This window comes from Myxocyprinus asiaticus, chromosome 35 (genome assembly GCF_019703515.2).
Source record: "Myxocyprinus asiaticus isolate MX2 ecotype Aquarium Trade chromosome 35, UBuf_Myxa_2, whole genome shotgun sequence".
Taxonomy (NCBI): Eukaryota; Metazoa; Chordata; class Actinopteri; order Cypriniformes; family Catostomidae; genus Myxocyprinus; species Myxocyprinus asiaticus.
In genome coordinates, this window is record NC_059378.1 from 10,078,719 (window position 1) to 10,101,738 (window position 23,020).

The 23,020-nt window shown below is 38.9% G+C and overlaps 1 protein-coding gene across 1 annotated transcript; it reads left to right on the top strand.

Annotated features, from left to right (window-relative positions):
* The first annotated feature begins 1,184 nt into the window (after positions 1-1,184).
* optc (opticin) lies at positions 1,185-16,883 on the top strand. The gene is made up of 6 exons (XM_051672739.1): positions 1,185-1,268; positions 2,540-2,711; positions 2,808-2,966; positions 14,355-14,557; positions 16,514-16,609; positions 16,713-16,883. Exons 1-6 carry the CDS (start codon positions 1,185-1,187, stop codon positions 16,881-16,883), a joined length of 885 nt encoding a protein of 294 aa, XP_051528699.1.
* The last annotated feature ends 6,137 nt before the right edge of the window (positions 16,884-23,020 follow it).

The following is a 23,020-nucleotide window of genomic DNA, read 5'->3' on the forward strand; positions in this document are numbered from 1 at the left end:
GTGTAATGTGGATTAACTTGTCTTTACACTCCATGTTTTATGCAAAATGAGACCCTATTGCATAATATCATAAATCCACACCAATGTATTTAATGTGTACATCCATGTGTACATCCATCCTATGTAACACAATTTTTGTTCCTGGGTAATAAGTGTTATTTCCTAATTGCTAATGCCTCAAAAGTACAGAAAATGACTGTTATTCCCCACAAACTTTGCTTTTGTGACCAAGACTGTACCTATGAAATGTACCTATTTCCAATGAGAAAATGGGCAAATTTGTGTCTTTTCGTTCACATAAAGTCAACATATGAATCCAAAATCCTTCTTTATCTGTGGTCCGACGAAGACACCGGCTTTGACCTTTGCCTCAGACAGCTTAGGGAAGAAGTCTTGAAGGTACTTGAAGGCTGCCGACTCTTTATCTGGAGCTGAAAAATTGTTTCATAAGGCCCAGTTTGATGTGCAGTGGTGGCATCAGCACCTTCCGGGGGTCCACCAGTGGCTCTCACTTGACGTTGTTCCTCCCCACAGAGAACTCGGTCCGCTGTGGCCCGTCCCGCCTGTGGTAGTGCACCTTGATGTCCCTGCTGTCCCAAAGGCAAAGATAGCAGGGAAACTTGGTAAAACTGTCTTGGAGACACTTCAGGAATGCTACCATTTTGAAGTCTCCTATGACCTCCCAGCCGTACTCATCATACTTTTAGGCATACAGCGAGGTCTTGATGCTGTTGCAATCCTCTTTGAGGTGCACCGAGTGATCCAGGGGAAGAGACGGGTACTTGTTACCATTATGGACCAGCATGGCTTTGAATATTACTTTAGTATAAATACATGTTAATTTGGATTCAAATGTTGTTGTTTTTTCTGACTTTATGTGAACGAAAAGACACAAATTCACCCGTTTTCTCATTGGAAATAGGTACATTTCAAAATATCACTGTCCTGGTCACAAAAGCAAAGTTTGTGGGGAATAATAGCCATTTTCTATGCTTCTGAGGCATAAGCAATTAAGAAATAACACTTACTACCCAGGAAAAAATAAAATAATAATAATAATTGTTACACAGTGTAATTCTCCTTGTCTTCTATAGATGGCTCTGTATGACACCTTAATAGTTTTGACCCTGATGGGCTTCAGTCTCAGTGCCGCTCCAGTAGAGTCGGACCCTGCAGCATATGGCATGGAGAATTATGATGTGGACTCAGACACATGGGATCTGAATTCTTATGGAGAAACTTATGATTATGACGACCTGGATGAAGAGGTGAGGTTGCAGGAGCTAAATTGAAGGGCATGGGGGAAGACAACTAACCATAATACTTCTCTATAGTTCTTTGAAGCAGTTATGTAACCCTTCCATTCAATATGTTTAAAAAATGTTGTGCCTTTCCGACTGAAATCTGTTCCTTTTTTAAATAGCCAATAGCCTTTGTTTACATATCAGCTTCTTGTCATTGCTAATCAGAGGCCGGTGGTATTACGGGGAGGGGAAAATCTTATTCTAGAAAGCACTGGATTGGACAAAAATTTGCATAAGCCCCTGCAAACAAGATGAGTCATCAATATTTGGTCTATTTTCCTGGAAGAAAAAGACTGAAAATTGTAAATGTTTATGTTATTTTTAAGGAACAGTTCACCCAAAAATTTTTAATTCTGTCATATTTTACTCACATCCTTTCAAATCCATATGACTTTCTTTCTTATGTGGAAAATGCCTTTTAATACAATATACCTTATTCACGGTAGCACCATTGTTGATTTTTAATGGGAATGACAACGAGGCTGTTAGGGATAGACTTACATCTCTTCAATGGCATGCACTGTATAAAGCTGAAGAGACTGTACGTTTATCACTCACAGCCTCGTTGTCATTCCCATCAAAAGTCAAAGATGACACTGCTGTGACTAAGGCACTGGATAGTGCCTTACTGTATTTTAAAGCTTAAAAAAGAATCATAAAAGTAGTCCATACGGCGCGTGCGTCTTATTCCAAGTCTTCTGAAAACATACAATAAAATTTGGTAAGAAACAACCAAAAATGTTACCAATGGTTCACTAAAAATCTTGATGTCCGTTGCACTTTCATGAGCTCTATTAGATAAGCTTGTTCATAGCGACACGCAAGTTCACGCAAAAACTTGCATTGTTAAGCACTAAAAACATCTCGAGTTCTCACGTGAACTCGCGTTCACTGTGGACAAACTTCTCTCACGTGCCACTGGGGAAAAACTTCTCTCATGCGCAACAGATGTCAAGATTTATAATGCAAAATAACTTAAAATTCGTGTTGTTTCTCATCAAAATTTCTCGCATACCTTTAGGAGACTTAGAATATGACACAGGAGACACATGGACTACTTTATTATACTTTTGTGTGCTTTTGTAGACTTTAAAGGGATATAGATGGTAGAGATAGTCTCAAAGATGATTCAATTTTGATTTCATGGGGTCTTTTAGAAAATAGTAGCTCATTTTTTACTTGTTTACTGTCTGTGTGGATGTTGTTATGTTCTGTTTTGTCATTACTCCTCACAGATTGAGGTTGGGACACTGGCCCCTCCTCCAGCTGTCACTCAGCCACCTGCTATAGTCCCTCCTGAGAACTACGTGGAGGAAGTGACACTGCCACCCCGCTCGACAAAATCACCTGCACCTTCCACTCTAGACTTCCGTGGTCCTGGACTGTTTGGGCCTGAAACAGGATTAGGTAGATGAATCATTGGTTGACAGTTATACATTTTTTATTTTGCGCCCTCTAGTGGCCTAAAACGACATAACACAGTCTTCTCTCTCCCTACTGCAGGGATGCCGTCCTGTCTGCTGTGTGTGTGTATCAGTGGCAGTGTGTACTGCGATGACATAGGGCTGACTCAGATCCCCCCTCTCCCCAAAGACACGACACACTTCTACGCTCGCTTCAACATAATCACAGAGGTCAAGGCCAGGGACTTCATTAATCTAAGTAAAGCTCTAATTTTCCTTCTCATTGCAAATTTGGAGGTTGTTTTTCAAACACAGATTAACATTAATTGCATTGACAGTTAGCTATTAAAAAGTCTAAAAGTTATTTTAAAAGTGTAAGCATCATCAAATTGAATTTAAAAATAATGACTATTTGAAACAGGTTTCCCAAACACTCCCCCGTCCACCACTTGTCGATTAAAAAGATATTCCTTCCCAAACTTACATTTGAAGTCAGAGGTTTACATACACCTTAGCCAAATACATTTCAGCTCAGTTTTTCACAATTCCTGACATTTAATCGTAGAAAACATTCCCTGCTTTATTTTAAGAATGTGAAATGTCAGAATAATTGCAAACTTGCAAACTACAGTGTGGCTTTTTTTTATGGTGGTTTTGGAGCAGTGGCTTCTTCCTTGCTGAGCAGCCTTTCAAGTTATGTCGATATAGAACTTGTTTTACTGTGGATATAGATACTTGTCTACCTGTTTCCTCCAGCATCTTCACAAGGTCCTTTACTGTTGTTCTGGGATTGAGCTGCACTTTTCGCACCAAACTACGTTCATCTCTAGGAAACAGATTGAGTCTCCTTCCTGAGCAGTATGATGGCTGCATGGTCCCATGGTGTTTATACTTGCATACTATTGTTTGTACAGTTGAACGTGGTACCTTCAGACATTTGGAAATTGTTCCCAAGGATGTACCAGACTTGTGGAGGTCCAGGGGTGGATTTAGCGATTTAGGGGCCCTAGGCAAAGTACAGGAATGGGGCCCTCTTCAATGACACATATTTACATTGATTTTCTCTTAAAGGTGTTGTATGCTTTATTATTATTATTATTATTATTATTATTATTATTATTATTATTATTTTATGGAATGGTATGGAGAAAATATGACTATGTCCTGAAAGATATCGCTGAAATACAATAAGTGTCCTGACATACCTCATCGGACTCTGTGACAGCACAAGACTGTTCAAACAGCAAACAAAAATGTGTCCGTGGTTGTGTCTTTATCCCTAGTTGTGCCGGAGTGAATAATAATGTATGACAACACATTATACAAAAAACACAATCTGGCTACTATGAACTACAATACATACCACTACAATACCTTTTTTCTTTCTCCCTCTCCCTCTTTCTTAATGCAATTTTCCTCCATCAACTTGACCTTGAATTAACTATATCCAAATTAATATACAAAAAGTTGACTTTGCATGTTTTGAGAAGGCACTAATCAACTTTTAAATTTGAAAACATTAAAACATTTTCTAGATTACGCTGCTAAATAAGGCATAAGGCAATAAGCAATAAGGCAATAAGCAATAAGGACTGTTGACTCGAAAACGAGTCAACAGTCTGAGAAAAAACTTTTTTTATTTATGAGTGTCAACACCCAGATCATAATCATCATCAGGCACTGTGTATTGTTGACTATAGTGAGTGCTGGGCTCATGGAAGCAGCAGCAGGTGGCAGTGCAGGCTGTGCAGCAATCTGATGCATTGGAAAGACAGTGTTACCTTAGGAAGTCTCGATTCTGTTGCATTTTTTTCTCTCCACAAATTCAAACCAATCTGAACTAGCAACAATGTAGCTAAGCATGTAACTTGCAACAGAGTATATGGTGAAATCACATGAATCTCTCCGAGCGGTTTGGCTCACTTTCACCTGTTTATGAACTTGTGTAGATGCATAAAACCTTGGAATATTCCATTACAGCCTGGTCTGAGGGGGGAGGGGGTTGCTTGCATTGATGGTGCTGAATATAATAGCAATATCAATCATATCAGTGTTGTAACAATGATATTTAAAATTTCAGCACACATTATTTAGCATTAATGATAATAAAAAAGCATGGGGGCCCTTGGCTTCTGGGGGCCCTAGGTAGTTGCCTTCTTTTGCCTAGTGCTAAGTCCGCCCCTGCTTCACCCTAAGTGTATGTAAACTTCTGACTTCAGCTGTACACCATTGGTTGGGCTAATGCTGTTGTGTCAGCACAGAGTGATGTTTTAATACTACCACAGAGCCTTCAGGGACGTCTACCCACAAATGGCTTACTTATAGTTGACTCTGCACATTAAGGCCAGAAAGTTACTTTAGGCTAATGCAAGCGCTTGGCCAAACGCATTGCCAATGCATGGTTTGGTCAAGCATAATGTGTGTTCTTGTGTTTCTGTGGCAGTTACAAACCTTAGTACTCGAGGGGATGTAACAGATGTTAAGTTTTGTTAATTTTATGCAAAATCCTTCCTCTTTTTATTTGGAAAGTTATTGGTATTATTGTGTTATTTCTCTTTGAAATTGTTATTATTTTCAGAATATTAATACCTTCATTATTAATATATAAACATATATTTAAATGCTTCCATATTTCATATATGTTCTGTTATGTGTGAGTGAATTTTTATACAAAAGAAAAAAATTATATACACTTTATGTTTAATGTTATTAATGATTTTATTCCAGTTTGTTAGGTTTGGATCTCTAGTGAAAATGGAGCATGTCTCCTTTAGAGAGACTCATGTTCAAGTTCTGACCGTGCTCTCGCTCAGTTCACGGTTAATGCGAATGAGGAGGGGTGGATTCTGCAGTAGCTCCGCTAACAATTTAAGTTTTATTAGGGAAATACACATTTTTGTTCTGAAAATGGGATGTAATGTTACTTGAACATGAATTTGGAGTGTTTCAAGAAACACAAATGTTATTTTGTGAATGTATGTGAAACGTGGTTGGAGTGAGTGTCCTAATTAATTACTTCTGCTGGCAGGTTGGTCAAGTATATTGCAGAAAGGCCAAAAATAAGATATTTACTCCACATTCTTTTATACATGCAGAAGAAAAAAGAGGCCTGTTTGATCACTATTTGTGGTGTCCGGATTCCTTTTTCGAAACACAATGCAGAATGAAGGGAAGACCGGTTACATTGGTGCTGCAGCAACCCGGATTAAAGCAGATCATCATCGATTGCCATTGATCAACACCAGTTTGGTCGCCAGGGTTGCTGTATATCAGATGGTTTGAAGATTGCACATACTTGTGTTAAAGAAAAAGTTGGAAATTAGACTGTGCATACATCAAGTGACTATACTTCAAAAGATTGCATACAGGTTAAAAATCAGACTGTTCTTGCCAACAGAAAAAGTTAAAAAGAAGAAAAGTGGTTGAAATTGCAATGGACTGACTTAATAAGGACTTTCTATTCACATATTTAATTGCTTTTTAAATATTACTGTTTTTATTAACTGTTTCTGCCTTTATCTGTCTGTGAAATAAGTATAAGTATACATAACGTCATACACTGCTGAAAATGATGGGGAGTTTACTCAGACGCCATGCAGAAAAACTTTTGATATAGATTCCCCTGTACTGTACTGTATACACTCCACAAACTAATGCAAACAGAAACACTCATTCCAGCAGTCAAGAAAATGGTAATGCTGATTTGAGCAATCTAATTACACAGCTTGCTCAGCAGATAGGTCAGTCCATTTCAGATCAGATAAAGATGAGAAGTGAGGGAAATGAGTACACAGATGCCCAAGCTTTGAGCGTTGAAGCAGATCAGGTACATACAGACCCACTAAACTTCAGTTTATCTGGAATGAAATTGGTGATGCAGCCTGATGTCAAGGAACCTCCCTGCTTCAGAGATGTGTCTGACAAGCTGTCAGTACATGAGTGGGAGGAGCTTATGGAGGTCTACCTGAGAAAACGAGGTGTTCCTCTAGCTGAACAGTCACAAGAGATTATATCAAAATTGATGGGGAGAGCTAGAGATGTAATAAAGATAACCCTTCGTAGCAACCCTTCCCTTAAACCTGAAGACAATCCCAGGTTGGTCACAGATATACTAAAACAGCACTTCAGTGATTTAACGTATTCATCTATGCCACTTGCTGACTTTTATAGTACATTACCTGTAGCAGGAGAGAATGCTATGGAGTACTGGATCTGTCTCAACAAAGTTGTTGATTTGGCTGACTAGTGTCTGAGGAGACAGGGCCGGAGAGTTGAAGATCCCAATCGTGAGATAACCATGATGTTTGTCAAGAATTGCCCTGATCAATCTCTCTCTGCTGTTTTAAAGTTCAAAACTGCTGATAAGTGGACGGCAGCTGAAATACAAAAACGCCTTGATGAATATCAAACCGAGATAAAAGCCAGACTGCTGACAAATTCTAATCGCTGTGGCCCTGTGAGAAATGTGTCTGCTTATGCGCAGATGCCTGCCTTAGAAGACATAGCAGCATGCAAACCCATAAATTTGTCAACAAACCAGAGTGAGGTACCAGTCAAAATTTCCTCACAAACAAATGAGAACTGCATGCAATCTCTTATCAGTCTGCTTGATCGTGTGTTGAAGCAAAATGTACAAACCTTTGCTCCTCTGCCAGACCCACATAGTCAGGGATATGCAAATAAGAGACATTGCAAAGTTTGCAGAGGTAGCAATCATTCTACCGTGGCACATTGTATACGTGAAGGTTTGTGTCTGTCCTGCTTCGAACAAGGCCATTGGAGAAGAGATTGCCCAAACCTGAGTTATGGGACCAGTCATCAGTCCAGCTATTCAATGCAAGGGGCAGATCAGTTAAACTAATGGACCCACATTTGGAGAGGGGACATGTGGGTGACAACGAAACCCTCATATGTGATGAAGATTTTCAGGAGCAGTATGAAAATGCACGTGACGCTGCATCTGATGGTACACATTATAGCGCAAAATACACAGAGTAGAGCCATTTGATGATTTATTCTACACTCCAGTTACTGTAAATAATCAGTTCCAACTGAAAGGAATGCTTGACACCGGTTCCATGGCCTGTACTTTGAGTGAGGCAGCTGAACGGAAGATGATTTCTGAAGGCGTCCACTTGGAAAAGAAACCGCTACCAGAGCAAGTTGTCCTTGTAGGTGTGGGAGGAAAGACAGCACACCCAAAATGTTTGTATGAAGTCAGCATGAAAGTGTATGGGATCAGTTGCCAAGTTCTAGTTCTCGTAGTTGCTGGTCAACCTGATGATCTCATTCTTGGCACCAACCTAATAAAACACATTGTGCATCAGTTGAAAAGTGAAGATGAGTACTGGATACTTATATCGCATAGTACTTCACAGTCATCCCCCAAATGCGAACACTTTCTGAATGTTATGACAAACCTTACTTGCTGGCGACATGAAGAAATGCCCAGCAAGATCGGAACAGTCAAACTCAATCAATCAGTCCCTCTTGTCACCCAACAAGAACACTTAGTGTGGGGAAGGCTTCCCAGTAACACTCCAGTGTCTCTTGGGAGCACCATCTTAGTTGAACCTACAACATCCCAGACCATGGCAAAAAACATCATGGTGGGTCGTGTGATAACATCAGTGTGGGGTGACAGATTGGTGCCCATGAAAGTAACAAATTTGTCAGACCAACCAATCACCCTCAAAAGGAATCAGAAACTGGCTGTAGAGGACTTCACAGTCTTCCAGGGATCTGGAAAGATAGAAGAAGTCAATTCAGCAAGTCATCATACTGTAACCAGTGCTGCAAACCTAAAGAAAAGGCTGCAAAATATTGGGTTAGGTGAGATTGACATTGATCTTTGCAAAGTTAATGATACAACCAAAGAAAAACTTGTCAAGCTATTGAAGGATTACAACAATGTGTTTTCTAAGCACCCACTAGACTGGAGAAGATAAGGGCTTTGAGCATCGTATATGACTTAAAGGTGAGAGACCTTTCCAGCTGCCCTATCGGAGGATCCCTCCTGCCCATTATCAGAAATTACGAAAAGTGTTGTCTGAAATGGAGGAGCAGGGTATAATTAGGAAGTCAGTCAGTGAATATGCTTCACCTCCGGTAATGGTGTAGAAAAAAGATGGTGGTCTCCGCATCTGTACAGACTTCAGATGGCTCAATGCGAGAATGCTAAAGGATGCTCACCCATTGCCTCATCTGTCTGACTGCCTTGCTGCATTAGGAGGCAACAACTATTTCAGCACAATGGATTTGATCTCCGGTTCTTACAACATATCCATGAATGAACAGGACAAAAAGTACACTACTTTTATCACCCCCACGGGATTGCATGAATACAGTCGGATGCAACAAGGCTTGTGCAGTAGTCTAGCCTCATTCATGAGGATGATGCTCAGCATCTTTGGAAACATGAATTTTAGCAGCCTGCTCTGCTATTTAGATGATTTGCTTGCGTTTGCTTTCTACAGAGCAAGAGGCATTGGACAGATTGGAAATAGTGTTCCAGCGGCTTAAACTTCACCATCTAAAACTGAGACCCAAAAAATTTAATTTCTTACATGATTCAGTAAAGTTCTTAGGCCATATTATCGATGGAAATGGAGTTTCTGTTGATGCATCAAAAGTAGATGTAATATCCAAAATGTCAAAGTCACAGCTCATGGAGGAGGATGGTTACACGCCGTCTGCTCGAAGAATCAAGTCATTTTTAGGAATGAATTTCCACTATCAACACTTCATTCCTAACTGTTTGTGGCAGCGGGGGCGTGGTCAAGCATCTCTCCGGAGAGAGAAAGCGGTAAGGGCGCTTACACCTGAGCTAAATTATGTCTAACACCTGTCTCTAATTTCAGTGAGCACGGGGAGAGCGGCATAAATAGAGCGACACAACACTCAGTCGAGAGAGAGACTGGGTACGACAGAGCCGAGCCAGAGCAAGGATTTTTCTAGTAGTGAAAGTTTATTTATGAAAGCTGTGTTTGTTAGTGTCAGTTTAGTGTGTGAAGGTAAACTGTAAAGTGGTGTCGCCAAGAGGGGAAAATAAAGCCTCACCTGAAGAAGGAAAAACTGCTCCTCACCTCATCTTTTACACTGTTCTTCTGTAGCCAAGTCACTCTTTGCTCTCACTGTGGCTCAGAAAAGAGGCCAAGTGAAACCTAGAAAACATGGTGGCACATTCAGAAAGCTAAAACCTGATGACTGGACAGAAGAATGTGATGTTGCTTTTAACATGCTTAAGAAGAAGCTGTTAAACCGTGTTGTTCTTGCATATCCTGATTTCTCTAGACCACTGATTCTGTCAATTGATGCATCACTGGATGGGTTGGGTGCTGTACTATCCCAAGTTCCAGCAGGGGAGGAAAAGGCACGGCCCATCGCTTTCGCTAGCAAGACTCTGAGCACATCACAGAAAACGTACCCAGCTCACAGACTTGAGTTTTTGGCCTTGAAATGGAGAGTGTGTGAGAAGTTCAGCCACTGGCTCAAGGGGCATAGCTTCACGGTTTGGACTGACAACAATCCATTAACATATATCATGACCAAACCAAAACTCGACACCTGTAAACAAAGATGGGTTTCAAAACTCGCTCCCTACTCATTCGACATTAAGTATATCGCAGGGGCAAAGAACATTGTAGCTGATAAATTAGCAGAGATCCCTTTGCAAGAACAGTCAGTCATAGACTCATAAATGAAAACTACAGTAACTTACTTACAGAGGCTGATGTTGTAGAAGGAGAAGGAGTACAGAATGTGTTTCATTTGAAAGTCCAGAGTCACAGAGCAATAAGTCATGTTGAAGGTGGATCAAGTTGCCATGCACTGTGCCCTGCATCTTCAGATTCAGCAACAGTTAAGGCAATTTGCAAAGCTCAGGATGACTGGGGAGCAACAACAACGGCTCGAGCAGTCCAGTTAATACAGTCTATCCAACAGGTCGCAGCTATTGGTCAAGATTCCTTACCTATGTTCTCCCATGATGAGTTGCAAAGAGGCCAAGAACTTGATCCCATAATTTCCAAGGTCCTGCCATTTGTGACCTGTAAAAGGCATCCTTCAAGAAGAGAGAGAGAGAGAGATTTGATTCCAAAACTTTGACACTTTCTAAACAGTGAGACCGTCTTAAAGTTTAGGATGGAATAATGTACAGAGTAGCCAAAGATCCCCTGAGCAAACAGAAAAGACATCAATATGTCCTACCTCAAAGTATGAGAAAAAGAGCTCTGAATGGTATACAAGACCTTGCAGGTCACCAGGGGCAAGCTCGAACAATTCACCTGGCAAGACAGCGTTTTTTCTGGCAAAAGATGGAGTATGAAATAAAGGAAAACATCAGATCTTGCAAGAGATGCATTCTGGCCAAAACACCTGAGCCATCTGCCCGTACTCCTCTCGAAAGTATTCAAACCACTGCTCCCATGGAACTGGTATGCCTCGACTTTTGGAGTGCTGAGGACAACAAGCAACATTCTGTAGATGTATTGATCTTAACAGATCATTTCACTAAGCTAGCACATGCTTTTGCAAGCATGAATCAAACAGCCAAGCAAGTTGCAAGGAAGCTCTGGGATAATATGTTCTGTGTGTATGGGTTTCCTGAGCGAATTCACACAGTTCAAGGCACAAATTTAGAGAGTGAACTTGTTGCAGAATTATTGGCACTGTCTGGAGTTTCCAAATCAAGAACGACTGCTTACTACCCAATGGGAAATGGAGTTACTGAGTGGTTCAGCCAAACACTGGGAAATTTGCTTCGCTCATTGCCCTTGAGATCTAAAGACAAGTGGCCCCAACAAATTTAGACTCTGACCTTTGCTTATAATTTAACAGTTCACGAGACAACCGGTTATGCCCCCTTTCAACTTATGTTTGGACGTGTTCCAAGATTACCCTTGGATGTGATGTTCAAGCAGGTGCTGAAAGATCCAGTGACAGTTGATTACAACAGTTACATAACAAATTTGATGTTGCATCTTCATGAGGCAGCAGACATTGCTCAGAAACATTCTGTAAAAGAACAACGGAGACAGACTGAGAATTATAATTGCAAGATCAAAGGAATTAACCTGAACCAGGGAGATCGAGTGCTCATTGCCAATAAAGGAGAGAAAGGAAAAAGAATACTGGCAGATAAGTGGGAACCTACTGTGTACACCGTTGTCGACAAAGACCCCCAAACACACATATACAAGATACAGGACGACACAAGACACACTAAAGTGGTGCATCGGAACATGCTTTTAGACATTAGTTTCCTACCTGTGGAACATCCTGAGGATAGATCTTGTGGATTTGTGACTGTTGATCGCTCAGTAGATCTAGAGCGTGAGGGTCAGAGTGAGCATTCCCTTGATTCTATGGAGGATGAGAACCTGAAAACAGAGCGAGTTTATGGATATTGAATGAAAGTGATTCAATCTTTGAATGAAAAATTGGAGCAAAGAGTGATTGAAGGTGATGACACTTACTGTTACAGTAACGTTCAAGATGATCAAATTCAGATGCTTCCTGCTGAAAAGCCAAACATAAGCACTTCTGATTGTGACAACTTAGCTGCACAACCTGACCTGACCCACCCAGATACCCACTGTTCAGATTTACCTGTTTGTGAAGATGTGTTGGCACAAGGTCCTGAAAACACACAAGGCAGAATCACAACACGTGCTGGTAGAGTAGTGAAGTCAGTCAATCGTCTTATAGAGACCATGGTTCAAAAGTCATTTAAAATGCCCAGTCTATCTGATAGATTCAATAAGAAATCTGAGTCACTTTTAAGTCTCTTTTAGTCTCTCTATTGAGCCTGAGGGTTTATATATTATTATTATAATTTTTTTCATTTGGGTATAATTCCCAAAATTTTGTATACTATAAAAAGTATAAAGTAGCATATGTAACAGAAAAAGGTCAAGTTTGGTATGGTGTACATGGCATCGTACTTCTCTTAGAGGGTTTGGGGCTTGATCACCCTCAAATTGCTCTGAATCTGTTAAGCTCTTTTTAGTTGGAAAGTTATTGGTATTATTTCCCATTGAAATTATTATTATTTTTAGAATATTAATACCTTCATTTTTTTTTTTCACCCAATATGGAATGCCCAATTCTTAAGTCCTCATGGTCGCATAGTGACTTGCCTCAATCCAGGTGGTGGAGGATGAATCCCAGCTGCCTCTGCATCTGAGACCATCAACCCACACATCTTATCATGTGGCTTATTGAGCACGTTGCCATGGAGACATAGCGCGTGTGGAGGCTTCACACCATCCACCTCAGCAGCCACACTCAACTCACCACACGCCCCACCGAGAACAAACCACATTATAGCGACCATGAGGAGGTTACCCCATGTGACTCTACCCTCCCTAGCAACCGGGTTACTTAGTTGCTTAGGAGACCTGGCTGGAGTCACTCAGCATGCCCTGGGATTAGAGCGAAATAGCGAACTACCAAACCCCAGGAGTGGTAGCCAGCGTCTTTACCACTGAGCTACCCAGGCCCTTAATACCTTCATTATTAATATATAAACATATATATAAATGCTTCCATATTTCATATATGTTCTGTTATGTGTGAGTAAATTTTATGCAAAAGAAAAAAATATATATACACACTTCATGTTTAATGTTATTAATGATTTTATTCCATTTTGTTATGGGTGGATCTCTAGTGAAAATGGAGCATGTCTCCTTTAAGAGAGACTCATGTTCAGGTTCTGACCGCGCTCTCGCTCAGTTCGCGGTTAATGCGAATGAGGAGAGTTGAGTTTTGCAGTAGCTCCGCTAACAATTCATGTTTTATTAGGGAAACATGCATTTTTGTTCTGAAAATGGGATGTAATGTTACTTGAACATGAATTCGGAGTGTTTCAAGAAACACAAATGTTATTTTGTGAATGTATGTGAAACGTGGTTGGAGTGAGTGGCTTTATTAATTACTTCTGCTGGCAGGTTGGTCAAGTATATTGCAGAAAGGCCACAAATAAGATATTCACTCCACATTATTTTATTATTGCAGAATGAAAAAAAGGCATGTTTGATTACTATTTGTGGTGTCCGGATTTCTTTTTCGAAACACAACGCAGAGTGAAGGGAAGACCAGTTACAGGAGCAATCGAGTTACCTTCAAAAGTGTGTGCCATTCAATTGGATTTGTTATTATTGTCACATTTTGTATGCAATATGCAAGAAATCGAGGTTACTTAAGTAGTGTTTCGCCTTGAAGCTTGGATGGGAGAAAGTATTTTAAGCCTAAAATAATTACACTCATCACCTTTAAAGTTGCACTGGTAAAACAGTGGTACTAGCAATACCAGGTTCATTGGTACCCAGGGAAAACACAAACTGATTAAATGCATTTTAAAGTTTAAATTTACTTTAAGGTGTTATGGATAAATGTGTCTGTGACTAAATAGAATATAAATGAAAACAGTCATTATTTAACCTATTATGTTTGGTGCCACTAGTGTTGCATAAATTACTCACTGCACCTTTAAGTTAATCAGCCTAGAGTTAGCTAGTATTGTTATTAATTTTTCCTGAGGCTTACTCTTGATGAAATGTGTCAGTGAAAAAATAAAGCAATCGATGGAAAACAACCTTGAAGCATAATCTCCTGATTGAGTTTCTCTGGCCACTGTTCTCAGATCATATGAAGAGGATTGACCTGAGTGGAAACCAGATTAGTAAAGTGGACGAGGATGCTTTCCGTTTACTGCCTCAGCTTCAGGATCTGCTGCTGTCTGACAACAACATCCAGGCCCTCCCGGAACTCCCAGCTACCATGAAACATATTGATGTCTGCAATAACCAGCTGAGGAGTACAGGCATCCATGCAGAGGGCTTTAAGGTACACATGCGCTGTAAAAACATTTTGTTTTTCAGTACAAAATATCTAAACATCCTGAAAACAGAAGCAAAATTTCTTAAGATATTAAGTATTGTTTTCAAAGAATATATATTGAATAAAAAGGATAATTCACCCAAAAAATGAAAATTCTGTCATCAATTGCTCACTCTCATGTTGTTTCAAATAAGTATGACTTTCTTATGTGAAACACAAAAGGAGATGACAGGCTGAATATTAGCCTCAGTCACCATTTTCTTTCATTGCACTTTTTTATACAATGAAAGTGAAAGGTGACTGAGGCTAACATCTCCAGTTGTTCCATGGAAGAAAGTCATATTGGTTTGGAACAACATAAGGGGTTAACCCTTTAAGCGCTGATGGTGTTTTAAAGATTTCCTGTTTCAATGGCATACCCAAAATTAAAGGCTTATATCTCGTCAAAAAAAAAAACAACAACAAAAAAGGAGGGTCAAGTGTTTGGTATCATTGTAAAGAAAACTTTTAAAATTTTGTAATGATATAATTTATGATAAATTCTGAAACTCTCTTAGAGAGTATCTGATTTGACATTATATATCTCTGGATGTAAATAAGGTGGCTCTGAAAAACTGCTTTTGTTTTATTCCCAATTATATGAGTAAAATTGTGTGTTGATTCAACAAAGCAATCAAAAGTTATAGCATTACAAAAATAATTTATCCTAGTATACAAAAATTTCTCCAAGTGTCCAAAAGCCTCTCCAAATAAAACATAATAATTGTACATAAGAACTAATTACACATGCAAAAACAACAATGACTAAAGGTTTGCAGAGCATGCAATGAGATTTCACAGAATGAGTTTCATTCTGTATCATTTGAGTCATCATTGAGTATGTGTCATGTACTTGGCGGAATCTTCTGGTGGCCATATGTAACAGACACCAATCACATGTCTCTCTGCCCAAATATGGATGATTTTTTCCGATGACGTCATCTGATCCAGGACAGCTTACCTGTTTTCAGCCAGATTGCAAGATGCCAGATAGCCAGATGCTGTGTGCACATTGTGCTTCGTGTCAATTTTCTAATTATATGCATCCGCTTACCTTGTGTGTGGGCTTGTTTGAAAGATAATCGCCTCTTCTAAGTAATGGTATATGATATTTTATGTTCTGTTTATTTTTCATAACAAATGTGGCATAAAAGAAACACCTGTTCACATGAAAGATAAATGTTAAAGACATGTACTTAGCTATACTCGCTATATTTTTGTCTGTCTGTTTGAAAAACAAATAGGCTGGTTGTATTCTACTTTTTCAAAGCTTTCTAACAACATATGACACATAGCTATTTGATGAGTTTGATGTTTTTACTGATTGCAATAATACGTACATTGCAAAAAAAATTATAAATTATCCAAATGGATAACTTCTGATTTGTCTGCAAATTTCAAAGCACTTGTTCCATTTTGGTCATATTGCCTACATGCATTTTAAAGTAGAGCTTCTAAGCTTTCAAACGATATCTATTTTGTGTCGGTCAAGAGTGTAGTTATATTTTGAAAATTATTTTTTTCTTGTGAGCCTGCCGGTTAATAAATTACGACAGAATTTAAATTTTTGGGTGAACTATCCCTAAAATTAAATTGTCAACATTTTTGGCAATTTTTTTTTTTTAACACAATTTGATGAAGTTTGTTTAAAACAATCAAATAAAATAAAAACTGGACAATAAGAGAAAAATTAAGATTAAGATTTTTTTTGTGTGTGTGTGTGTGTGTGCCTCGTGTAATACTAATACATAAAATTTGTATTTTCATTTAGAAGTTTTTACTTTAGTTTTTACCCTGGACTTTTGTGCATTTCAATTTGCATGCTCACCAAATAATCACTCCTCCACTGACAAATGGCAAGCACAGCACAAACTGAACATAATGAGCTAGTGTCTAATGTGTCTTATTTTATCTCCTGAGCAGGAAATGAAAGAACTGCAGTTCCTGTACCTGTCAAATAATAAATTGGATTACATTCCTGTACCACTACCTGAGAGCCTAAGAGCACTCCACCTGCAGGTAGAAAATAGCTCCTGCTCTTTTCATTGCAGTTACTAATCACAACTGACAAATCATTTCCTGAGATTGAATGCTTCTCTCCTTCTCTTCATATGTCCTCCAGAACAACAATATCCAGAGCTTAAGCCGAGACACTTTCTGTAACACCCATGACATAAACTACATACGGAAGGCCCTGGAAGACATCAGGCTTGACGGAAACCCTGTGGACATCAATCTTTATGCCCAGGCTTATGTCTGCTTACCACGTCTGCCTGTAGGCACTCCAGTCTAGGAAGATGTGCCTTCCCTACTTCCTTTGTGTGTTTTTTTTTAACCTTTGTGTGACCACAGTTGAATACTATGAAGCTAAAGTATTTTAAAATGTCAATAGTAATCAATATCTGGGAGAAATTAGTAATGAGGTTTTTAGCTGCAGGCTTTAGTGGTCTTTAGTTGCCAGGCTGGATATGCACTCTGGGAATACCATTTCATTACCATAGAAGTATAGAATGCACCAAAACCTAGTGAGCTGCCTCGTTGTGTACTACCTAAACAGCGCACTTCATATGTGGAATAGTGTCTTCCAATACTCCCTAAGGAATATTCCTGGTTCAAAACAAGTTAAGTTCAATAAACAGCATTTCTGGCATAATGTTGATTACCACAAAAATTAATTTCGACTCGTCCCTCGTTTACTTTATAAAAAAATAAAATAAAAGAAGAAGCAAAATGTGGCACTTGCTATTAAAGTAAGGCCAATTTTTGGAGGGTTTAAAGGGAGAAATGTGAAGCTTATAATTTTATTAAAGCACATACTAATTCTTCTGTTAAAACTCATGTATTATTTGAGCTGTAAAGTTGTTTAAATTGACATTTTTACAGTCATTTTAGGGTTGTTGACTACATCATCATGGCATTAAAGTTGTAAAATTGGCTATAACTTTACACAGAAAAGGTTAATAAGTGATTTTATCACACTAAAATCATGTTTACATGCATATTGTTTGTCTCGTGGCTATACTTTTGGAAAAAGTGAGAATTTTAACATTTAAAAAATGGCCACCATTCACTTTCATTGTAAGTGCCTTACTGTTATCCAGTTTTTCTTTTAAGAAAAGGAGGGGCAAGTCAAAATAATTTTTTGTGGTATCAGTATTATGCCACAAATGCTTGTATTGAACCTGGATTATTCCTTTAAAGGGATAGTTCACCCAAAAATGAAAATGTTGTCATAATTTACTCACCCTAATGCCATCCCAGATGTGTATGACTTTCTTTCTTTTGCTGAACACAAACGAAGATTTTTAGAAGAATATCTCAGCTCTGTAGTTCCATACAATGTAAGTGAATGGGTACCAACATTTTGAAGCTCCAAAAGGACATAAAGGCTGCATAAAAGTAATCCATTACCAAGACTCCAGTGCTTAAATCCATATCTTCAGAAGCAATATAAGTGTGGGTGAGAAATGGATCAATATTTAAGTCCTTTTATACTAGCAATATTCACTTTCACATTCTTTTGTTTTTGGCAATTTGCATTATTTGTGCATATCGCCACCTACTGGGCAGCGAGGAGAATTTATGGTAAACACTTAAATATTGATCTGTTTCTCACACATACCTATAATATTGTATCTGATGATATATATTTAACCACTAGAGACTTATGGATTACTTTTATGCTGCCTTTATGTGTATTTTGGTTCCCATTCACTTGCATTGCGAGGACCTACAGAGTTTTAGAACATACTTCTAAAAACCTTTGTTTGTGTTCAGCAGAAAAAAGAAAGTCATACACATCTGGGATGGCATGAGGGTGAGTAAATGATGAGAGAATTTTAGTTTTTGGGTGTACTATCCCTTTATTAAAATACTTATTTTCATTAGACTGTTTATAATATTTTTCATTATTGAATTAATTGTAGTCTATATTTATAATCTTGGACTATGTGCAAAGGATTCATGCAATGCTGTTCTACAATTTGGCCTAAAGAAGGTACAGTACCTTTAGGAACAGATTCAGAAGTATTCTTATGGTGCCTTAAAATGCTGCCTACATAGGCAGTTTACTAGGTTTTGGAGAGAGCTGAAAAGAAAAAGAACAGTGATCATGACAAACGACTCTTTCACACTGCACTCGGAATCGGAGTGTAAGCAGCGCATATTTTTTTGGCGCACATATTAACAGGTTAGAGCATTCACATAGGAAGCGTTAGCAGCAGAGTCTATTTTTGCTGTGTTGCTCACGCTGAAAAAAGTGCCAGTGCACTGTTGATGGACACTATGAAGATGAATTGACATGAAAAAACAGATATTGCACAGAATAAGCATGTATTTGTGGTCTAGTGTGTTTTTCTTTTTTTTTATTATTAATTAATTACAGCTCGTAGGGAAACAAGATAAAATAAATTTAAATGACACAAAAACTAAATGTAATTATTTAAATTATTTAGCTTAAGCAGACATATGGTTTTAGCATTTAAAACTACAGTATACCCTATATACTATTAAATAGAGAGCCGGTCTAAAGGGTTGACAGCAACACACACACACAGCCCAGTGCTAACAACTGCACGTGACAGCACCTGTGGTCAGTAAATTCAAAACTTACCTCAGTCTTGTATTGAAAGACACTTATATTGAAGTACTCTATTACTCTCAACTTTTTACAGTACAAGGATTAATTAACAAAGGAAAAAACGTCGGATTCTGTACCTGGCTGCTGGTGAAGATGGTGAGTTAACATGTTGGAAGCGCGTCCTTTTTGTGAGGAAAGTACTCTTTCAACACTCAAAAGTTTTGGATGTTGTTTGAACAAAGAGATACAGCTATTTAATGGTTGTGCATAATTATTTCTGGCTGTATTATTAAGTGTGACCAAATCAAACAGCATGATCAAACGGTCTTCTCTTGTGCAAAACAACGTTCAGGCTCATCGTCCTCCCCCTTCCACTAAATAATGATGTTTAAAAATGAGCAGAGGTCATTGTGTTGGCTGTAACTACATGAAATAATTCTACAAGACTGCATTTGATTACACCAGCATTATGTCAATATGATTTCATGACGATCACGTTTGTAACACTTAACAATAGCGTACTCCTGATTACCATTTTATAATATAATTTTATTTTCTCTGAAGAACGCAGCAGTTTCTGTAGCAGAAGCGCTGCTGGTGTTAAAAGCACACGTTGTTAGCAGCAACATTGCAGTTTCAGCTCAGCGGACCATCAGTGATCCGCATATATTTGACTTGGCACAGGTTCTATGCCGGATGTCCTGATGCAACCCACAGTGGCTGGTGAACTCTCACTCACAACTACGGGGCGATTTTATCTAACTTAACAGATTAATGATCTTTTTCTTTTGAAACCCCTCTTTTATTTATTTGATTACTATTATTAACCTACTTTTATTGTGTTTTTGTTGTTGCTGGTTTTTGTATGTTTGCATTGTATCTGAACATGTTTAAAAATATAGCTGATGTTGCCTCACATAAGTCGTTAATTTTTTAAATGCGGCGCCACGTACTGTTCACGCAAGTTACGAACAAGCAGCAATGTCGAGTATTAACCAGGCTTCATCCAAACTTCATGCGCTGCTTCGGCGTGCTATATGAAAGAGGCAAAAGTTTCGCAGGAAGTCAGAGCAAGTGTGTAGCATACATAACTACGCTTGATTTGGTGCAGTGCCCCTTTTCACCACAAAAGGGCACCCTTCTCCAGTGCGTTCAGTCTGCTGTAACAGCCTCCTGCATTTCTTCAGACCCTCAGCTCCATCTGTCAGAGAACGTGTTATTTAATCTCAGCCTGTTGCTAATGCAGTCTTTACAAATGTTCTATTCTTTATTAATCATACTGTACACTTGCTTGATTCCTTCATCTTTGTGCTACCCATTGAACAGTTTTCAGGAAGTATATAGTCAGTGACATCTCAGCTGCAACTATCCGTTCATGTACCGCAGGTGGTTTCTGAGGTTACTTAGCAACTGTCTAATATTTATAGTTTGACATTTACCCTTGTGCGCAATGTAAAGATACTCCTAGGTTATTTGCACTGGATGTTAAGCACCTGTAAAGACGCAACAAATGTAATCCCAAGAGGATGAACATGGGTTTTCACACACTGAAACGAGTGTGCTTATCCTTTCGTGGCTTTGCAGTTAGGGCTTAAGCGTGATGTCCAATTGGACAAAGTGCAGCAGAGGTCTTCATTTCAAACAGCCCACACAGATCTGTGCATTTTGAATGAGGCCCAGAATTCTGTCCAAATGCTAAATTATACACAACAGTGGAAAATTACAGTTTCACTGCTGTGAGGTCTACAGTCCATTACAGAGAGAGAGGAGCATGTCAAATCTCCCAGTACGGTCAAGCTTTATGATTGGAGAGATTCCTCCTCTCCTTTTCAGCTCCATTGTCCATACCCTCCTTTCCTCTGTCGCTTCTGACTCTTTTTTTAACCTCTTTCAGGCAGCCATTGTCAGTGACTCACTTGGTGAATAAAGACAAGAGAAAACTCAAGCTATCTGTCTCCGTTTCCCCACGACTGCAGTGCAGTATTACACAGAGCATTTATGATGAGGGAGGGCTGGGGTGTTTGAAGCTGAAAACATTACCAGTGACTAATTGGTACATGAAAAGGAGTGTCTGAGATGAGAAAGCAAAGAAATAAAACGGTTTTGTAAACAATCGTTTAGAAAAAGTAGGGTTGCTTGTAAGATGGATGGGCGTGCACCTGCTTTGCCATTCTCATCTTTTTTAGCATGCACTATCTCTCTCTTTCTCTTCCGCTATGTGCTGGGTCCATGAAGGTGACCTTGCATTCTGCCTGAGCTCATCCATTGATCTCATCACTGAAAGGACCTACAGGCTTCCCTCCCACATGATTCAGGAGAGGGAGGGGCCACAGATACAGTAGGTGCATGTGCTGTGGGGGTGTATTTCATCAGAGTGTGTGTAGGTAGTAGGTGAGGAGAGGGGCTAAGGAAAGAGAAATGTTTAAAACACACATTCATCAAGCCTTGACTCCCCGAGTCATCAAATAACTGAGTTGAACCCCCATCTGAACAACACACGCACACAGATAAATGTTTTTTCTAGCCTCCCACATGCAGACAAACTCATTCAGTTGCTGTGGTATCAGAATTGTAGGGGGAACTGGTTAGCATTTTGTCAAGACTGGGCTTGTATATTAAATGTACAGTCATTCTTTATTTCCACATAAAGAAGTTTCACCCTAAAAGGAATATTCCAGGTTTAATACAAGTTAAAGGTGCACTCAGTATGTTTTTGTTCATGTCGTCTTGGACACCTAGGGGTATGGATGCAGCATCATTCAAACACAATAGTTTTCAGTTAAAGAAGCCATTGTAGAAAATCACTATTTATAGTGAGCCATGATTTATTTAATCCACGACTTAAAGTGTTCAATAACAGGGCAATTATTGAGATTAAGCCAGTAGTATTCAGCTGGACATGTGATCATAACATGGCAGCCCCCATGAGGAGACCCTCTCCATGTAGAATAAAACAGCTTTGTATAAGGTTACTGATATGACTGGAGTCTTCATTTCACGCAAGTCATCATGATTATTTACATATGTATCAAAAAACTATGGCATAATATTAATTACCACAACAACAAAAAAAGTCCCTCCTTTATTTAAAAAACTAAATTATGGTTAAAGTAAGGCACTTACAATAGAAGTGAATGGGGCCAGTCCGTAAACATTATAATTCGTTGTTTCAAAATTATAGCCAAAAGATGTTAACATAATTTTAGTGTGATGAAAGTGTAAAGTCAGTTTAAAGTTATGTCTAATATTACAACTTCATTGTCATGACAACACATCATCCCATAAGCCATTATACTCATGCAGAACAGAGATTTTATCACTCAACATATTAAAATCATGTAAATATGAATAATGTTTACGTTTTGAGGCTATACATTCGAAACTGTGAGTATTTTAATGATTATGGATTGGCCCCATTCACTTTTATTGCAGGTACCTTCCTGTAAACACAATTTTTAAAATAAGCAAGGGACAAGTTGAAAATATTTTTTGTGGTGATCAATATTATGCCACAAATGCTGTTGACTGAGCTTAACTTGAACTGAACCTGGAATATTCTTTTAAATATACACTCTCTGAGCACTTTATTAGGAACACTATGGTCCTCATAATGTGCCTGGCATGGTCTTCTGCTGTTGTAGCCCATCCACCTCAAGGTTCGATGTGTTGTGCATTTTGAGATGCTATTATATCACTACAATTATACAGAGTGATTATCTGAGTTACTGTAGCCTTTCTGTCAGCTCGAGCTATTCTGGCCATTCTCCGTTGACCTTTCTCATCAAAAAGGAATTTCCGTCGGCAGAAACCATTCTACTCTAAACACTAGAGGCTGTTGTGCGTGAAAATCC

Coding starts and splice junctions, on each gene's coding strand:
- optc (XM_051672739.1), top strand. CDS start 1,185: ATGGAGAATTATGATGTGGACTCAGACACATGGGATCTGAATTCTTAT. Junction 1,269..2,539: donor ATGACGACCTGGATGAAGAG/GTGAGGTTGCAG, acceptor TACTCCTCACAG/ATTGAGGTTGGGACACTGGC. Junction 2,712..2,807: donor TGGGCCTGAAACAGGATTAG/GTAGATGAATCA, acceptor TCCCTACTGCAG/GGATGCCGTCCTGTCTGCTG.